General features: G+C 46.0%; 1 protein-coding gene across 2 annotated transcripts in view; it reads right to left on the bottom strand.

Annotated features, from left to right (window-relative positions):
• Positions 1–15,110, bottom strand: part of LOC147706797 (calpain-1 catalytic subunit-like) — an 861,968-nt gene that overhangs the window by 264,123 nt on the left and 582,735 nt on the right. For both annotated transcript variants that reach the window (XM_086925930.1, XM_086925929.1), the window contains exons 5-8: positions 13,831–13,999; positions 10,631–10,714; positions 10,449–10,534; positions 10,069–10,143 (exon numbers count right to left, since the gene is read on the bottom strand). In XM_086925930.1, the coding sequence (XP_086782056.1) occupies positions 10,069–10,143; positions 10,449–10,534; positions 10,631–10,714; positions 13,831–13,999 (414 nt within the window). The remainder of the gene's footprint in view (positions 1–10,068; positions 10,144–10,448; positions 10,535–10,630; positions 10,715–13,830; positions 14,000–15,110) is intronic.

Here is a 15,110-nt window from a genome sequence, read left to right on the forward strand (position 1 = left end):
GGATGAATAGAAATTCTTGAAATTCTGAATATCAATTGAATTACTTTCAAGTTAACCTGCAAGTGCGCACTTGTTGTGCATCAAGAGTGCTCAGGGCAGTTCTTACGTGCTGTAAGACTTTCCTTTTTTCATATTGATCGCAGCAAACACATCTGCAGATATGCCCATCATTGCTGAATGAATCCTGGGTTCTACTTCAGCCCAGGCTGAAGTTTCCAAATCATTGCCCAACAAGCATTCCACTGAAAGGTCTGAGATAACCACAACTATCTTTGGACCAGCTACCCCTCCCAAGTTTAAATTAACAACTGCCAAGGAATGATCAATTGTGAAATTGTTAGCATTAGTCACTTGGTACATCTCACCAAGTATGATCTGTTCAGGTTGCAGAAGATCTTTTGTCACCATAGTGACATTTGCTTCTGTGTCCCTGTATGCCATGGCCTCCTTGCCATTAATCAAATACTGCTGTCTGTATTTTCCCAGGTTAGTGGCACTGACAAATAAGGTGGCAATATCCATGCCACCATCACAGATAATCACAGCCTGAGCTGAGGTCCTGAAGAGGCCAGAACCCACCTCAGACCCCAAGATCAACCCTACTAATCCCTTGTTCCCTCTACTACCACCCGTACTAGTGCTAGGGGGCGCAGTTGCCTTAGGGGCAGTGGTGGTAGGAGGATTTTCCTTGGCTTTTGGACAATCAGCATCTTTTGCCCAATGGGCCTTTACCTTACAAAAGTAACACCAAGGTGTTTTCTTACCTTTTCCCTTGTTGGATTGTGACCCCCCCAGATGCAGGTTTTTGGGGCCCTGATGAAGACTTTTGATCTTTACCCTTGTCCCCATTCTTAACTGGAGGTTTAGAATCCTGCTTTTACTGGTCACCACCAGAGTTCTGTTTTTTCTGCTTCACCCTGCTTCTGACCCACTTATCTGCCTTTTTTCACAATTCTTGGGGAGAAGTGAGATCAGAGTCAACCAGTTATTGATTCAACAACTGATTTTGGCAATTATTAAGGATCTGCTCCCTCATAATCAAATTGTACAATCCCTTGAAATCATTCACTTTGCTGCCAAGCGACCAGCCTTCCAGAGCCTTACTAGCACTATCCACAAAGTCTACCCGGTCTTGATTCTGTGCCTTCTGGGTGTCTCTGAACTTACTCCTGTACTGTTTAGTGGTTAAGCCAAACCCATCAATGAGAGCACTCTTCAGTACTGAGTAATTGTCAGCATCCTCTTCTCTAACAGTGAGAAGCTTATGTCTACCTTTGTCATCAATGGAGAGCCATAAGATAGCTGTCCACTGCTCTTGAGGGACCCTCTAAACATTACAGGCCGTCTCTAAAGCAGTTATCAATTTATGGATGTCATCCCCAACATGGTAGGGAGGGACAATCTTGCACAGGTTCCTATTGTCAAAAGGATGTTCCTTTGCTCTGGGGACACTGTTGCTGCACCCATGGGACTCAAGTCCCAATATTTTTCTAGCTCTTCGGACTTCTAGGGATTCCTTGTCTAGGTTCAACTGCTCTTGCCTGAGCCTAGACCGAGCTTTCTCAAGTTCAAGCAGTTGCTACTCCCTGTCCAAGGAATGGTCAGTCTTGCCTAATACAGAGGTCCATACAGACTGTCCTGAGTGATGTGACTCTGCAGAGCAAGATTTAGATCTCCTTGGTAAACTCTGCACTCTTCCAGGAGGGGTGAAGAGGGGGCCATTAGCCTTCTTCAGTATCTCCCTGATTATCTGAGTTAACCAGGTGGTCCTCCTGGCAAGAGTTTAAATCTAGGTCATGAAGGATTTCTTCTCCTGACCTGTTTTTATTCCCTGTCCCACCCACTCTTTCCTGTTCATCTGACCCGGGGGTCTTCCAAAGGTCATCTAACATTAACACCTCAATGAGGCGTTGAGTGTTGGCACTTCTCCGGGTCTTCAACTTTCTAGAGACACACAGGGCTTTCAATTCATGGAATGTAAGCTCACTGTATTCAGAAGGCAGAGAGCCACTGGTGGCTTCTCCTTTAGTAGATATACTAAGTGTGGTGTGGTGTGTGCACCTACCTCACCTAGTGGGAAACTGAACTCTCTTAGGTTGGAGAAAGGGTGTGTTAGACCCTTAACTACCCAACCCCAAGTTCAGTAGAACTTACTTATTCTAAGCTAGTATTATATGTACCTAATACTTAGTGGTTTTCAGTTAATCAATACAAAGATGTATCTGGTATATGCTGTCCACTGATTAAATTGGGCACCTTGCACCAGTCCAAACGACCCTTATGATGTATGAGGTCAAAGATAACCTTTAGAAAACTATCCTAGTGGTAGCTGTGGAGCGCAGCCTTCAGGCTTAAACTTGAAGGAATGTAAAGCAGCTTGTTTTACCAGAATATCACCTTGAGTATTAATTAAATGAAAGGAGAACCATACAGTAGTTATAAAATTGTTTATTTATTTATATAACACTCTCTAGTATCCTCTACACAAGGATGCAACACAAAGAACACAATACGTTAGCAGAGAACCAGATGTAAGTAGCACAATGCACAGTGGGCTCCAGGGGAAGAGCAACCATATACTAAAATAGTGGTATGAGAATTACAACTTGAGTCAAGACAGTGTCTAGAACATTGTGGTGTTATATTTCGTCTCTTTACTTTGGGCTATTATGTCCAAATATAATGTCCACATGTACAGCCCTGAGGAAGCCCCAGGCCGTTGATATAAGCAGAGCTATATAATAGCATACAAGCACCCCACATGGAGTATGCACACCCCAAACAACAAAGAACACCTCTTAGGACAAACCACTGTCAGAAAACCAGACACAGCAACCTGTGGAATACTGCCACAGCAGGCCAACTGTCAGATCAAAAGCAAAATTCATCCAAAGGATGCCAAATGAAAGGGTAATCACCCTCGACCACACGAAAAGAAGACCTAAGGCTTACTGCCCATCTAAAACACAGAACGCATCTAAAGGATGCTAAAAAAAAGGGTACCACCACGGAAGTCTGGCTTAACTAGGAGGGCGAAAGCCCGCAAGGAGGCGCTGAACCGCTGATTCGGTGTGAGCATCAAACAGAAAAACCCCATCAAAGGGTAAATCAACCAGTCGCTCCCGGATATTCTCCCTGAATACGCTATCTCGCAACCAAACATGGCACCATAAGGCAACAGAACCAGCCATAGCCCGGCCTAAGGAATCCGCAGTATCCACGGCCGAGTGGATCGGCCATCCCCGAAGAGATGAAGGAGGTCAACACGAACGCCTTCAGAGGTGGCAGAAAGCAAAGTTTCTGCAGAGTGACACAGGGCAGAGGTAGCCCGAGCCAAAACACACACTGTTTTTAAAGACCGTAGGGCAGCACTAGTGGAGGCAACATTTTTCCAACCCATTACTCAAGCCATCTGGACTCCCGGGAAGGAGGAAGCATTATCCGGGGCAAGGAAGGGAAGGTAGTTTGCAAAACAAACCCCTGCACATCTGGGTGCACGAAAAGGCAAACAGGATCATGTGGAGCAGGACGGTGGCGGGGCAAAACTGAGCAAGATACCGGATCACCTGAAGCAGGCCGAGCCCAGGTACCCAAAAGGGCATCATAAAGTGAAGCCTCAAAAGACAGAAGCGGCTCCACATTCCCGGACCCACTGTGAAGGACCTCAAGTAGAGGGTCCACAGACAGGGGGGCTGAAGGGGGTTGCATGTTCAAAATGCGAGTGGCCAAGGAGACCACGACAAGCTTCCCTTCCGAAAAAGGAGAAGGCGCCGGGCCGGGGGGGGCAAGCCTCCGGTGTAGCACCGGCGCCGACTCACCTCAACCACGACAGGCTCCGACTCCGGAGAAAGAAGCTGAGGCGTCGGAACGGCACCGACCCCAGCTCCGGACAGGCGGCCGCTTGCCCAGAAGCCCGGGGTCCACCTGCAACGCCGCAGGATGCCCTGAAGGACTATGCAGCATGGCAGGGGTGCCGTGGGTCATAGAGGGGGACCCAGCTGGGCCATGCCCTGACGACACCATGTGGACCATAGAGGGGTCCCAGCCGGGCTGCGCCCTGACAACACCACATCTCCGATGTCCTTGGGGGCAAAGGCTCAATCGGTGCTGGGGACGAACCCACCAGCGAGTCCTTTGGGGATCTCGCATGAAGCGGAGGCCCCGAGGATGCCCCAGGAATGGGAGAGGACCCAAGGGAGGCCTGCAAGGCAGCGGCATAGGCCACCATTTGGGCCCGAGTCGCCCAACACCCGGAAAGGGAGGATGGAGGGGGGGCGACTGTCGGGAGCGCGCGTCCGGAATGTTACAGGAACTAGTGTCCCCGACAACAGAAGAAAGTGAGGTTGAGGACCTCGGGGACATGCACCTCCACTTACCTATAAGTGGCGAACGATGGCCCCGGGCCCCTGAGGGCGATCGACGGCGGAACCTTAAAGTAGAGGGACCTGCTGGCGATGAAGAGGCTGGGAGACGAGACGACTCCAACCGGGACAACCATCCCGAAAGAAGCTTCATCTGGCGCTCCCGCCGGGAATTCGGCTTGAGGTGTTGGCAGGCGTCGCAGTCCGTGGAGTCGTGGTGCTCGCCCAGACACCACATACAAATAAGATGCGGGTCTGTCGTGGACATCTGCCGCGACCAGGAAGTACAAGTTTTAAAACCTGAAGGCATCGCACACTGTTCCAGACGCCAAGCGTCGAAAAGGGGCCTGAAAACAGGAAAGGGGCCTGAAAACAGACAGAGGAACCTCTTACTCCGAAGGAAACTGACGTCAGCGCGCCTGGAGGGACTTATATGACCTCGCTGATGTCACATATGTGGACGACGTCAGGGCGGGGTCATGTGGTGCCATCCCCCGGCGTGCAGAGGTGCTGCAGCAAAATAAAAAAACGTACGGATTCAGTCTGGCGCCTGGGGATATTCTAAAATAAGGAATCTGCGGCTAGATGTCCTATCAGAGGTACGCATCAGATCGTATTGTAATTGTGAGCATAATACATTTACAGGCAGAAATACGAGACCGGGTGTTAATATAAAATGGCATAGATTAGATGAGCATTATGCATTTCATAGAGGCATTTAGAGGGACATGCAATATTGCCCGAAGGAAGATGGTTTAGTCATCTCAAACAGTTGGAGGAAGACAAAAAAAGAAAAAAAGAAAAGAAAGAGGAGAGTAGGGTAGAGCTGGAGCAGGATAAGGATAGAATAATGGAAATTATATAGACGTGCAAGGTTGGGTATTTTATATCAAACATCATCGTGAAATATATAGATTATATAGTTACAGGCAATCATATCAAAGAGTTGAAACAATGGAGGCAGCATGTGTAAAAAACGTTGAGGCAAATAGTAAATATGTGCAAACAGAAGACAGTAGACCTGTATTGATAATAACGTGTAGTAGTGATATTTACATGGCAGGATGAAGAGACAGGTTCCGTGTTCAAGATTAGGTTGGGGGGAGGATTGTAGCTGAATTAGTCCCATGACAAGCAGACAGCATTGTAAAAGTGACAATGTGGTACTCCGTAAAGTGAGTGTGTAAAGCCTACTGTTTCCATGTAAAATGCGGCCTCGCACTTTACCCTTTGAGGTGTGTGCAGAGTGCCCTGGCGTGATAGTGATGAGGTTGGGATGGCTATGGAAGGTATCTATGGGATGGGTGTGGACGGTCGGTCTTGGGAGGGGCGCAGCGGGGTAGAGCAGATATGGGGCTTAATGCTGTGTGCTCGCCCGATTTAATCTGGTCAAATACCTGAAACACCAGAGAGCTACAGTTCTCAAAAAATCTATCTCATATTGGCACAGAACTATTTGGACACTCAACCGATGGCATTTTGCAAGGATCATAGACTATGATATGATTACCTTTAACTATATAATCTATACATTTCACAATGATATTCGATGTAAAATACCCAACCTTGCACGTCTATTTAATTTCCATTATTCTATCCTTACCCTGCTCTAGCTCTACCCTACTCTCTTTTCTCTTTCTCTTTTTTGGTCTCGCTCCCACTGGTCGACATGTTTCAGCCTCTAAAGACCAAGACCAATTAATCTTCTTTTTATCCCTTTCCTTTTTAATATATCCTGGGCCACTGGGAATAAAAAATTGTTTGGTAAGGAATCCCAGAGATATTTTTAATTTCACCACTTTGAGCACTACATAAACTGGTGTAGGCAAGTAGGGCACCAAAGCAGTCTGGTGGCACTGGCAAGCGCTCACACCCCAGTCCAATACACTAAATCCTGTCTGGGAGGTGGTCATACCTCCCTGTGACAGGAAACCTCTATTCTACCTTCCCCTGCTCACTTCTGGCTCATCAGCAGGAGGGCAGAATCATGTCTGTGGTCGGCAGCCACACTAGCTTCCTGGCAGACTCTGAAAGGCTGTTACCAGGAGTACGGTGGACACCAAAGGGAGGCCCCCAGTACATCAGATCATACTTCCAAAACTGGAATCTGTGTTGGGATATGATTCCAACATTCAACATGTTTGATATCAAACATGACTGGTTTTGGTGCAGCCAATATGTAGTTAGACATCTCGTAATTACTGATGACCACTATATGTATTAAAATGGCTGACAACACTTACAAAACCTTGAGAATAGACTCTGGGGTTTGTAGGGGTGTCCTGCTCATGCGGGGACATCCTCACACTTATAACCAAGCACCCTGCTCTCAGGACTGAAGAGCCTCCCATAGGGGTGACTTACAGGTTTAAGGTGTAGTGACCTCTGATGTAGGGAAACTTATATCTGTCTTGAGATGTCGAAGCACCAACTCACCCAGACGACAATGGCAGGCCTGTAGTCACAGCTTGAGTGGTCTCTCATGGGAGGCACAATACATGCTGCAGCCCATGGGAAACCCCTGGTATATATATGCCCTGGGTATCTTTGTATCATATATATTAGGGACTTTCAAGGATAAACCAGCAGCCAATTTTAGAGGTACAAAAGTACTTACCATGCCCATTTAGGGGAAAAAGCACAGTGACTGGGGTCCTGATTAGCAGGATCCCAGTCAGACTAGGTCAAAAGCACACTGACACCAGGCACAAAGTAGGGGTATCCATGCTAGAAGGATACTACCTTGCTACAAGGATGCATATTATAGTCACCTTTCCTAAAGGGATTCTTCATCTTGTGTCACTGATAACTAGTTGACTCAGGAAAACCGACAAAAATTATTGGACACATTAGTGTCTTAAATCCATATATATTGTCTTATTCAACAACTCTGGCTGTGTTTTTGAAATGTGTAATGTAAAAAGAATAAAGCATGTGTGTGTGTGTTCAATGTGTCTCCTTAGTCCCCAGATATGCACAGCTGAAAACAGGAAGAGACTTGTGTACACAAAAAGTGTTCACAACACATATAATATACAAGGTTATATCAAGGACTAGGTCCTTTGACTCAGTGATCAGAAACAGCAGAATAGAGGGAGACAGGCAGATCTTATTTGCTTCAAAGTAAAGATCCCTGGAGGTAGGGGGCATGGACAACCGCTGTCCAATATAGCCATTTTGTTGTAGCGCTTTGGCTCGTTGGCCCCTAATCTTCTGCCACTTGCCCCAAATCACTGATTCCCTGATGATGTGACAGAGCCCTGGTGCTGAGGGGTATTTGTTGGGCCCATCAGTGTGGTTTGAGGACTGCTGGAGGCAGAGGGAGTGGTGCAAGAGCTGCAGCCGCTGAAGTGAGAGTGGTGGCCGACAGACTCCTGATCATCCACGGAGGCTGCTCAGATCTCCTGAGGATGTGGAAGCAATGATCCTACACCTGGTTATGATTTATCCATATTCCAGGCTTGGTATGGTGGAGAGGTGGCTCGATTCAGGGCCTTCAGCTGATGGAACTGGTTGATTATACACCGCAGTGTTCCGCCAAAGACGGTGTCCGCAAATTTGACTTTAAATCAGCCATATGAATAATGAAATTCTCTCGGCTTCCCTACGGTGCCTGTTTTCTGTGAGCAGCAACAAACAGTAGGTGCCCACTGTTGTATACAACCTAGGTTGTTAACTGGTCTTTCTTATGTTGGCTGGCAGCTATTAACATTGCACGATAATGAAGGACCCACCCAGACCCTGCTGCCCTACTGGTGAGGCCTGACCACTGCAAGGAGCTCCTTTGGTAAAATAACAACCAACAAAATGAAGAGAACTGACACTAAACAAGGGAAGCTCCAGTTTCAGCATAAAAAACAAGTAACAATATATCTTGCCCCTGTTCCCAGTCAAGCATGCATAAAGCATATGAAGTAATTAAATTGTCAGACTCTGACATCAAGAAGATACTAACGTATATGTACTCTAGTCTGCATGCAATTGACACCCAAATGTGCGACTGTGGCATATGAATCACATGCTAGACAAGCATGGTGACCACTTTTATGAAGCTGAGAGTTGTATTTCTGGTCTGGAGAACAAAACCCCAAGCATGCAAGAAATGCAAAAGAAACTGGAAACTGAGTTGCATAGGATCTCCGCTAAGAATGAAGAACTGGAAACACGTTCATGCAGGAATAATAATCACATGAGTCTTCCAGTGACTACAGATATGAAGAGGCCGGAAACGTACTGAGTCGCTCTTTGCAGAGATATTTGGGCAGCCTAACTTTTCAGACTTATAAGTGGTCGAGCAGGCACATAGATCTCGTCGCCCAGATTACCACCTGGGGCCCTACCCAGGCCAATCATAATCGACTGATTAATCACTTTACCATTATGGTGCAGAAGTCAACGATGGTGTTCTGCTAAGGCCAAGCAAATCATCTGTACGGCCGCTCCAAATACTCCATGGTGTACCCAGCCAGATTGTGGGTCATATCTAATGGTCATACTCAGCTATTTGGGAACCCTAAAGATGCCTTGAAATTTGCCAATACAATTCCTAGGAGCTCTCAAGAAGAGGATACAGATGGATGTATTGCTGTGCTCAGACCAAGCTAAATTCTATCAACTACAGACACAAACTCATCCATTTGACATTTTTACACAGATTGAATTGTTCTCTTAAATTCTTACATAAAATTGAGTCCATTAAATCCTTGCAATGCATATGTATATGCACAGTGTGGGGTTGATTCGGCCGGGTTTTTCTTCCTGGCATGGAAGTGACCAGTGGCAGCAAGATACTGGATAGGGGTAGCCGGTATAACTGTGGTAGCTGAGATCACCTGGACAATGTTGCTAGAATATTATAAACTAATTCTACTTTCAGTTAGACAACTGGTGGACAATAATGATGCTGCTAGTGAAGCAGGGACTTGAACGAAAGATCTTGCCCCAAATACTTCAGACTGGCTGAACAATGCAACATCTAGTGAAATGTTGGTATCCTACGTCACAGACCAACAACATCCCAGGCCACATGATCTATGGGATCTGCTACGATCATACCTTCTTAACATGCAAGCTCATGACTCTAGCTCCGGAAAAGATTACTATTAAGAGCAGTGCACAACTGTATTTCCAAATTGATGTAAAAAAAAGCTTTGAATTCCTGAATGTAATATCTAGCGCCTTTTGATGTATGGACTATTTCTAAATATGGCTCCAACCATTGTTGGAGGCATTGTTGGCCTGTAACCTGAACCCTATTTCATACCAAAAAAGAAATCAGTTTTTGTATGTCTAACTAAAAAAAAAAAAAAATAAAAAAAAAGATCCCTCGTCTTGTGATGATATAAAGAATGGTGGTTTTGCCAATCATCAGGGTGAAATAAAACACTTGAGAGGTGATGTTTTTGGGCCTATATATTTGGAGAGCTCTCTAGTTAATACAGTTGTTGCATTTGAATTAACTAATTTAGGATTTGCTTAAACTTTCGGAAAATGTTAATACTGCTGTCTTAACCTGTATTAAAAGGGAAAATCAAGTTTTTATATTCCTTTTCAATGGAATAAAATATTCCTATGAAAGACATCTCAAGGACTCCTATGGGTAAACCAACAACCTTTGTGAATTGAAGAGGTCATTTCTAAGCAGTGAATGAGACCAACGAGTTGTGTCTGCATTAGCGATACTCATGACTTGTCCGCCTTCTCTTACCAGAACTCCCCATCCTCCATCTTCACATAGAAGTCTTCTTTTTCTGCGGGATCCACTTCATTCCACTCAGGCGAGCTGTGGCAGAGAGCAGAGGCAGTAAGAAGGCAGACATTAGCTTGAGTTCAGACTTCATTTTTCACATCCCTTGACAGCAGCAGAACTATTCCAATTTCTTGCATGGGTGACCATCACCTTGTCAGCCTGTCACCAGTAGGGACTGGGGCACTGTGAACTCCTGTGCATATCAGTGGGTATTGAGAAACAATGAGCTTCCATGCAGGGAGGGGTCTGGGGCACTGTCCATTTTCTAAGTAGATACTGGATTCCCCTACAGTGTTCATTCCGTGATTTTGGACCTCTGCAGTAAAACTGTCACTCACTTGTCACTCCAGGCACCGGTCCACTCCACGTCACCCCAGGGGTTCCGGATGCGTATGATCTGCTCCGCGTGACCTCTGTAATTCACCTATCACACACAAGCCAAGGGAAAGGAAATTGACATTTAACCAGTGGTCTACAGCACTCCAGTCACATTAGCATAATCCTATGAAAAGAAACTCACCTCTTTGAGGGCAGTGACAGAGTAAGTGTGGCCCTTCACCAACTTCTCCAACGTTTCGGCTTCTATGTCAGAGGCACTGGTTATCTAAAGATGACAATGGAAGGCAAGATTGGGCACTGATGAATACAACAATGACACTATTTCTTTTTATTTCGCATCTGGTGTATTCCAGTGGTATTCTGTAGATACCACCTTCACATACAGGTAGACACTATCACCCAACATCCGCTTTTGCATGCAGGCACGACGAGCCGCTCTACACTACTGCTCACAAGCAACACCAGCCGCTGCCCACTACTGCACACAGGCACCTACAGCCACTGTGCACTACTACACGCATGTACCACAAGCCACTGTCCACCTCTGCACACAGGCACCACCAGCTACTACCCACTACTGCACACAGGTCTGAGTCTCAGATGATTTATGGGCAGATGTTGGTTGTTCATGCAGGAATATGGCTTAAAAGTCCCTATGCGTTCTTAAAACACCACGTTCACATCATGGCTCGGCTTCCAGTTTCCAGCAGTGTACTTTTACGGTGGCCTCAGTTTCCAGCCCCATCCATTCACAGACACTAAACCCACCTGCGTTCAGTATTTGAAATATGTCGTGATCACCCTGCTGGCTCTACTCACTCCATTGACGGACCCTCGTCGCACAACTATATCCTACCCCTAGAATGACTGACAACCAAACCCAAGCTCTAAATGGAAATATCTGATTCCTATCACGAACATGGTCCTGCCTAATGGCTGCTACAACAGCTTCAACATCTTTAGTTCTGCCGAAGCCTGAGGAAGATCTCTATAGATTTATCAGATCTCAATAAATCTCTGTAGAAGGCTGTCTGAGTAACCACAAGGAGAGAGGACACCTCCCATGGATTGACAGCATCCTGGAAGTCAGCCACACAGCACAGACCCAACATGTTAAAGAGACTGTGGTTGGGCCTATCAGATCAATCAACCAATCACTATTTGTACGGAGCGGGGGTATCTGGGCGCTGAGGGTGCCATGTCTCAGTCGAAAAGCCAGCTCTTGAGTGTCTGTGATTGGAGTGGTTCTAATCTGCTGCGCTGTGGTTGATGCGGAGAGGGGGGTGTGAGCGAGGGCGAGTGCGGCAGAGTGCAGGTGTCTTGTGGGCCGGTGGAAGTTCTGAGAGCTCTAAATGCGCCGCCATACAAGTGGACGCTCCCATTCCAACACGAGAATCCACTGAAACAGTATGCACTGCGGCCAGGGCACCTTGGTGCTCAAGCAGAAAGAAGAGTCAATCACCAGAGTCTGTCTAAATACAGGCAACCAGGTGCACATGCAAAAGCTTGTCGGGAAACATTCCAGAAGTGCAGCTCTATTTGCTTTTGCATGGGTGAGAGTAGAGAGCCTGATTGCAGGTCATTACGTTCCACATACCATTACTTCATACCACTATTACTTCAAAAATAACACAAAGGCCATTACCCTGACCCCAATAGTTTAATCTACCAAATCTTTAACTCCTAGGGAGAGGTGTGGCGCCGCGGCCAGGGCGAATGACGCTGGAATCTGGGGATCACGGTTCGATCGCTGGCGCAGGCAGCAGATTAAACCAGCACCATGTGACTCTGGGCAATAGCTTGCTTAATCTTTCCAACGGGCCCCAGCGCCTGGAGACCCTTATGGGTGATTGTTCGCGCTTTACAAATCTGGATTATTATTATCCTCAACGTTTTATATTAAAATATCCTTTACCTAAACTCCATCACTTTACAACCCTCTTAATAGTAACCTTAATTCTAAGTAGCTACATATTTCATTTTATTAATATTAACTTAATCTGCACATCTTCAATGTCAAGCATTTTGGAGGTGGAGAGCCGCAGTGGCCGATATCAGTTTATTGGGACAGACCAGAGTGGATCATAGTGACATCAACTATTTCTGGGGCTATTCCACCACCCTCAAATAAATGTCCCAGCTATTCGGTTTATTCTGTTTAAAAAGAAACGCATTAAAGATACATATTAAAACAATTCATACATATAATGTCCCAGCTACCAAAATACAAGGCATAATTCGCTTGGAGAAAGAGATTGTTCTTTCCCAAGCCTAGGTCCAGGTTGTTGTCAATAACCCTGAAGCTGATACCCAAGGTATGGCTTACATATCACTAAGGCTCTTGATCCAAACAAAGTTCTGTGAAACAAGTAGGCTCCTGGTCCAGAGAGGAGGCAGCGATGCTAAGCCTATGGACAGCTGTGTAAACATTGGTCCACCTCTAAAAGTCCCTGTCAATCATCTGATTCCAGTTCTACAGATGTGGACTTCAATTATTTCTTCTAAAGGAGGAACGATACAATTTCTTACAATGTTTTTGATTACATTCTGGGGATACCGTCTCCAACGGCCCCGCCAACACACACACACACAACCCATCACTCAAACCTAGTTAGGATTTGTTCATAAAGGTACATATACACTGATCTCTGCCAACTGGAAATCAGGGCTCACGAGTGTGCAATCGAGGAATATCCAAGTAATTCAAAAGGCACCAGAGAAGATATTGATTGCTGGAAAGCTCTGCACGTGACAGATGAATAATCTAGGGGCCTCAATTATGAGGCCCCCTGTGTCACCGGAACGTGGCGCAGGAGCCTGCTCCATATTTACGAGGCAGCACTATGCCACATTGTTTGGCTTAATGCTGCCTCGTAAATATTTTACCCTTTAATACAGTTTTTTGCATTAAAGGGGCGTTCCCAGCAACATCCATGTCTTTTTGACACTGCCCCAGATTCACAAGAAAACGTAAGTCTGAGGCAGCGCCATAACTTGCGCCAACCTAGGGGGGGAGAGGTAAGGGCGGCACAATGAAGAGAAATATCTTTATTTCTCCTCCTTTTTCCTTTTTCTATGTGTGGTGCATTCTGCAGCACACATAGAAAGAGGAAAAGCCTCTTGTGATTGTTTTTGTGCAGGAAGGATCAACCCCGAAACACAGGCAAGGTGCAAAGGTGCCTGCGTTGACGCACAGCACCCCATTGTGCGCCAGCGCAGTGGAAAAGGACAGGAATGCACCGTATCTGATAGATATGGCGCATTTTTTCGCTTTTATTTTGCCGTAGCAGAGCAGCAGGAAGGCCTGCGGCACTGCCCTACAGCAAAAACTCATACATGAGACCCTAGAGTGTTTATTCTAGCCAACAAAAAGGTTCTTACCTCAATGTAGCAGCCCAGTAATGAGCCCCGTTTAATCGCTTTCTGGATGATTCTGTACAGGTTCTTGGGAGCCTTCTGCAGGTCGTACATCTCTCCCACGCCTCCCGTGAAATCCTCAAAGCCCTCGGTCAATCTGCCTTTAGCAATGGCCTCATAGGAGCTATTAAGCCTGTAAGAAAACTGTAGTAAATACAAATCCGGACACAAGTGGAGGTGAGAAAAGCTTTATTCAGACAGTTTCCAAGCTCCTCGTAACTGCGCTCAGGGCTTAACTCACTTCAGGCTCAACGTTCTAAATTGCCTCCAGGCTGGGCAGTACCAATACAGGAGGGGAAAACGGTGGGGGGGGGGAAGGGAGAGGCAAAGAAGAGGTAATGGGGAGAGGGGAGGAGGTGAGGGAGATAAAGAAGAGGTTACAACACATCTCCCTTTCTACAGAGTTATGAGAGAAAGAAGAACATGCTGATAAATGGCAAACAGTGCATTTCCAATAATAACATAAGCTGGGGACGTATAAGCAGAAAAATTCACTCAAGTACATAGTCCTTCTGCCAATGTGGAGTCTTGACAACTCTTCTAGCCCTCATCATACCAGAGCTGGTAAGCCCATTGTTGAATTCACTGTTAGGCTTGGAAGTGGTAGTTTGTGAAGGACACCTCACTAACCTGTCCATACTCCACTTCTTGCCGTCAGCTATCGTGACAATGTTCTTCCCCACTTCAGTTATTCCTTGAGGACTATAAAATTTGTTGTACCTATTGGCGCCTGAGACAGGTTTTTTTACAAGAACAGGTTTTCCAACTTCCCAATTGCTGGGCTTAGTTTTCCACCTGAGATCATAATGATGTCTGTATCTTTCTTGATGATTCTGAATTTTCTTTTGAGTGGAGGATTTGTCCCACACAAAAGAATTGTCTTCAAAAAGTCAATTGGGTGTAAGTTTAGACCCAGGCTTGCGCCCCCTTACCAGACAAAAGGGTGAGTACCCTGTTACACTGTTGGGCGTGGTAGCATAAGACCATAACATATCCTTTATAGACTGCACAATGGGTCTGTGGGAAGCTACAGCAAGTTGAAGGGCATCCTTTATCAAGCGATTGCAGCGTTCCACTAATGAATTGGCACGTGGACAGTACAGGGGAGTGGAAACATGTTTTATGGCCAAGCTAGAATGAAATGTCTTCATCTCTTCTGGAACAAATTGTACCCCATTGTCCGTTATAATGGTATGAGGAATGCCTTCAATGGCAAAAGTGTCAGAGAGGAATACTTTAATGGC

This window comes from Lissotriton vulgaris, chromosome 6, assembly GCF_964263255.1.
Source record: "Lissotriton vulgaris chromosome 6, aLisVul1.2, whole genome shotgun sequence".
Classification (NCBI taxonomy): domain Eukaryota; kingdom Metazoa; phylum Chordata; class Amphibia; order Caudata; family Salamandridae; genus Lissotriton; species Lissotriton vulgaris.